The 5,333-nt window shown below is 46.6% G+C and overlaps 1 protein-coding gene across 1 annotated transcript; it reads left to right on the top strand.

Annotated features, from left to right (window-relative positions):
* LOC127777844 (cytochrome P450 93A3-like) lies at positions 1 to 1,879 on the top strand. The gene is made up of 2 exons (XM_052304462.1): positions 1 to 936; positions 1,012 to 1,879. Exons 1-2 carry the CDS (start codon positions 1 to 3, stop codon positions 1,660 to 1,662), a joined length of 1,587 nt encoding a protein of 528 aa, XP_052160422.1. The 3' UTR covers positions 1,663 to 1,879.
* Positions 1,880 to 5,333: the final 3,454 nt, after the last annotated feature.

Here is a 5,333-nt window from a genome sequence, read left to right as displayed (position 1 = left end):
ATGGATCATCAGCTGGTAGCTCGAGGTCTCTTCAAGCCTCTCCTCCTCTTCGTCGCCGGCCTGATTGTTCTCTACGCGCTCCGCCGCCGCCGCCACCGCCGGAGCAGCGGCCTGCGCCTCCCGCCGAGCCCGTTCGGGCTGCCCATCCTGGGCCACCTCCACCTGCTCGCGCCGCTGCCGCACCAGGCGCTCCACCGCCTCGCCGCGCGCCACGGCCCGCTCCTCTTCCTCCGCCTCGGCTCCGTCCCCTGCGTCGCCGCCTGCTCGCCGGACGCCGCCCGCGAGGTGCTCAAGACCCACGAGTCCGCGTTCCTCGACCGCCCCAAGCCCGCCGCCGTCCACCGCCTCACCTACGGCGGCCAGGACTTCTCCTTCTCGCCGTACGGGCCCTACTGGCGCTTCATGAAGCGCGCGTGCGTGCACGAGCTCCTCGCCGGACGAACGCTCGACCGGCTCCGCCACGTCCGCCGCGAGGAGGTGGCGCGCCTCGTCGGCTCGCTCAGCCGGAGCGCAGCCGACGGCGGCGAGCGCGTCGACGTCGGCGCCGCGCTCATGGGCCTCACCGGCGACATCGTCTCCCGCATGGTGATGGGCCGGCGGTGGACCGGCGACGACAACGACGCGGAGGAGATGCGGAGCGTGGTCGCCGAGACAGCGGAGCTCACCGGCACGTTCAACCTGCAGGACTACATCGGCGTCTTCAAGTACTGGGACGTGCAGGGGCTCGGCAAGCGCATCGACGCGGTGCACCGCAAGTTCGACGCCATGATGGAGCGGATACTGACGGCGAGGGAAGCCAAGAGGAAGCTACGCCGGCAAGCGGCGGCCGACGGCGAGGACGACGAGAAGGACCTCCTTGACATGCTCTTCGACATGCACGAAGACGAAGCCGCCGAGATGCGTCTCACCAGAGACAACATCAAGGCGTTCATGCTGGTAATACTAAACCTCAGCTAGACCACGGTCGAACACCTCAAGAACTCCATGATCGATCGAGATCTCGTGTGCCAGGACATCTTCGCGGCGGGGACGGACACGACAACGATCACGCTGGAGTGGGCGCTGTCAGAGCTAATCAACAACCCGCCCGTCCTCCGCAAGCTACAGGCGGAGCTCGACGCGGTGGTCGGCGGCGCGCGGCTCGCCGACGAGTCGGACATCCCGAGCCTCCCGTACCTGCAGGCCGTGGCGAAGGAGACGCTGCGGCTGCACCCGACGGGCCCGCTCGTGGTGCGGCGCTCGCTGGAGCGCGCCACGGTGGCCGGCTACGACGTCCCGGCGGGCGCCACGGTGTTCGTGAACGTGTGGGCGATCGGCCGCGACGCGGCGTGGTGGCCGGAGCCGACGGCGTTCCGGCCGGAGAGGTTCGTCTCCGGCGGCGGCGGCGGCGGGACGGCGGCGGACGTGCGCGGGCAGCACTTCCACCTGCTGCCGTTCGGGTCGGGGCGGCGGATTTGCCCCGGCGCGTCGCTGGCGATGCTGGTGGTGCAGGCGGCGCTGGCCGCCATGGTGCAGTGCTTCGAGTGGAGCCCCGTCGGCGGCGCGCCGGTGGACATGGAGGAGGGGCCCGGGCTGACGCTGCCGCGGAAGCGCCCGCTCGTCTGCACCGTCTCGCCGCGGATACACCCGCTGCCGGCTGCTGCGTCAGCATCGCTGACGTGAGTTGGATTTTGGATGGACGGCTAGGATTTGTCCTGCGGCGCTATTAATCGCCCATATAAGGCAGATGCAGTTCACGGTTTCATCTAGTGCACTTGGATATATTCTCCGATATGAAAAAAAGAAGTGCAGTTGGGTTCTGCATTTGTGGGGAAACTATTTCTGTATTTCAGTCCGCGAAGGGATGTACTATCATTTTCTTACATGTCAGATATAAAATGATTCAGCCATATAAACAAATATTCACTGTCATTCAATTTTTTTATAGAAACAAGTTTCATGAGCTCATAAGACTTGCAAACTCATCCTTATTAATACATAACGCACAACTTACTTATATGAGTGCATTCAAAAAATTGGATCGGCATATTTGAGATTGATTAAGTCACAATTGACGTCTCACTGTCGACCGATACGTCACCTACCACTAAAAATATAATTAGTTATAAATACGAGCACCCACAACATTAAGTCAAATAAATAATATGCACACTCCAGTATACAGTGACACATTGTTTCCGTGCGACAGGAAGTCAGGAACACTAGCAATAGTTGTTTTGATCCGATCGTCCTAAAGTCAAAACGGAAGCAAATATTCCCTCCGTCAAAAAAAAATAATCCTAGATTTGAACCTAGATATATCAGGATTAGGTTTTTTTTTCTAACGGAGGGAGTATAGTGCTACCATTTGTATCTGTGTGATTCACATATTTTCTTAATACCAGTCCAATCCTTTTATATATATTTTTTTCTGTGTTATTCTACTGGTCGGCTGCAGGCCTGCAGCCGCCGGCATTTCTCATTTTCTTCGAGAAAAAGAAAGCAGACGAGCACTAGTTAGTGGAACAGAGGAAGCAGAAAACACACGGGAGACAGGAGTGACAGACAATTGCAGGCCCAGCATTGGAATTTGGAAGCGAGGTGGGTTGGGCTAGACAGATGGGCCGAGACTCGCTGCCTGAGGTTTGTGGGCTATCGGCCCATAGTACATAATGGGCCATGAGCCATTGACGGCTGAAAGTTTCAACGTTGGGCTTTTGTGATGGCGTGACGCTGCCGCGGTCAAAGGGAAGAGAGAGAGAGAGAGAGAGAGAGAGAGAGAGAGAGAGAGAAGCGGTCAGGCTGCAGCACAGCGGGTACACCGGGAGGGCGGTGCTACCGATGCGTCTGTATCGTATCGGAGGCTTCCAAATCCAGGCGTTGCTTTCGCCTGCCGCCGCGCTCGTCACGTCTCGTCTCGTCTCGTCTCATCTTTCTTCTCCCGTGAAAAGGTTTTAACAAATCCTCCCTTTCCTCTTTTTTTAGCACGTTTTTTTGAACAGTTAAATAATTCATTCTACAAAAAGGTTTCATATAAAAATTATTTTGAAAATCAAATAATTTTTTATATTAATAATAACTCTTATGTTACATAATACTATTATAAGAGAATTTGAAGGGATGTGACACATTTTAATGCTAGCCGCTGCTATGAATATGTATATAAAATATTTTTAACATATGTTAAGATGTCTCTCATTTAACTAAAATAATGCTTTTAAGATAATAAAGAATGTACCTTACCAACATCAGCCTATTAAATTTTGATAGTTCTTATTATCATAAGAACGATATCAAATTTTGTAAAGACATCAAACTAAATACATTTAATGCTATCAAAATTAAGCAACATTAAAATTTCATTATGAGGCTGTTCAGATTGACGTTGTTTTCAACCATATCAATTTTTATCAAAATTGTTAAAAAATGCCTATATTTAGTTTGTTGCCAAATTTTAATAAATACATAAGTAACCCTGCTAAAATTTTAAAACTATTTTTATCTTATCAAAAATTTAATATTATTAAAATTTGATAAGATTTATTTTAACTATAATATGAATAACCCCTACGTTAAAATTGATAATAAAATGACCCTAAAGTAGCATGAGCACGTACTCCCCCCGCGTACTGATGTGCGTGCTGCGCCATGCGTCCTACTACTACTAGTCAGCTTTTCCCTTCTCTTCCGCACGTTCACACGACACGAGTACACGACACGGTAGCCGAGTTTTCTTTTACCAAAAGGCCACATGGTGTTGATCCTGTGTTTAGTACTCCACTAACTTCGGCCACGACGCCACGTGTTCGATTGCCTCAAGATAACCTCACTAAACTGAACACTAATTCACCTCTAACCTCCCAGGATGTTGGGAGAAGCTTCCTTTCCTTTACCCTGTGCGTGTCCCACTCCCGTACTACTACAAAACTACTACCACCTCCTTTTATAATAGGTTATGCTATTGACATTTAAATCGATATTTAACTATTCATCTTAATTTAAACTTTAATATGAATATACTAAAATGTAGTAAACAAATATATAGAATATAACACATTTTACTACCGTGAAGATCATATTTGTATTACTGTCACATCCTATATTAAATTTATTTATTTTAAAACGAAGAGAATAAATCATACTTAAAGATTGTTTAATAAAACATGTAGCAATAAAATAAATAACAGTTATCTATTTTCTAAATAAGATAAATGATTCAACTTTATATCAAAAGTTTGCGACATTATCTAGTAAAATAGGGAGAACAATACAAAGATAATCGAAGAACCATAGCGAATAATCAGAACGATGGGAGAACCATATATGTATATGTCTCCATCGTTCGACCAAATGCAGATAACACATCATATGTCATATTAATAAAATAAGAATAATTTACAGGTAAAATATATATATATTTGTTATAGACAATTTAAATATTAATGTTGACAAATAACTTCGATAAAAATACTTTAAAATCAGTTTCAAATTTAATTTTTGGATGACAACTAGTATATAGGAAAAGAAGGGGAGCATAATAGCCACGCCTCGGCATGGCAGCAGCCACCCTCCCAGCGTGGCTGTCCATCTGGCCAGAAAATTAAAGGCGCTTTAACCACACGATCCACGGTCCACGCTCGCTGCCTAAACACGGTAAAAGTCAACACCAAGACATTTTACCTCTATCCCCACGCCAACGCAATTCCGCCAACCCTAAAGTAGTGAGTATACATACTCCCTCCGTCCAAAAAAAAAAAAAGACAAACCCTAGGTTTTCATGTCAATATTGGACACGGAAACCAGGGTTTGTTTTTTTGAAGGAAGTAGGATATTGTACACCCTAAAAAGAAAAGAAAAAAAAAATACTACTCCCTCCATCACATAATATAGCAATATAGAATCGGATGGGACACTTTATAGTACAACGAATCTGGACAGGAAGCATATCCGGATTCGTTGTACTATAAAGTGTTTCGTCCGGTAGTATGTGCTACTCCCTCCGTCTTAAAATATAAATCTTAATCCTAAAATATAAGCATTGTTAAGATAGTTGTAAGTCAAACATTTTTAACTTTAACCATTAATAGTAAAAAATTAAAAATATCAATCCTGTAAAATTGATGTTACTAGATTTATCATTAAAGTATAGCAATATGTAAGTCTTTTATTTAAAACACCTTACTTTTATAGATATTGTTGGTCAAAGTAGTATCTCGAAGACTGTCAGAGTCTAAACATACTTATATTTTGAGACGGAACGAGTATTAGTAGTAGTAAAAACAAAAACAGTGAAAAAGATAGTGAAAAAACAGTAAATAAAAATCCCATCTCTCTCTCTGCTCTTCTTCTTCCTC

This window comes from Oryza glaberrima, chromosome 6 (assembly GCF_000147395.1).
Source record: "Oryza glaberrima chromosome 6, OglaRS2, whole genome shotgun sequence".
In the NCBI taxonomy this organism is placed as follows: domain Eukaryota; kingdom Viridiplantae; phylum Streptophyta; class Magnoliopsida; order Poales; family Poaceae; genus Oryza; species Oryza glaberrima.
The sequence above is the reverse complement of the archived record's forward strand: the minus strand, read 5'-3'. Positions and strand labels throughout refer to the sequence as shown.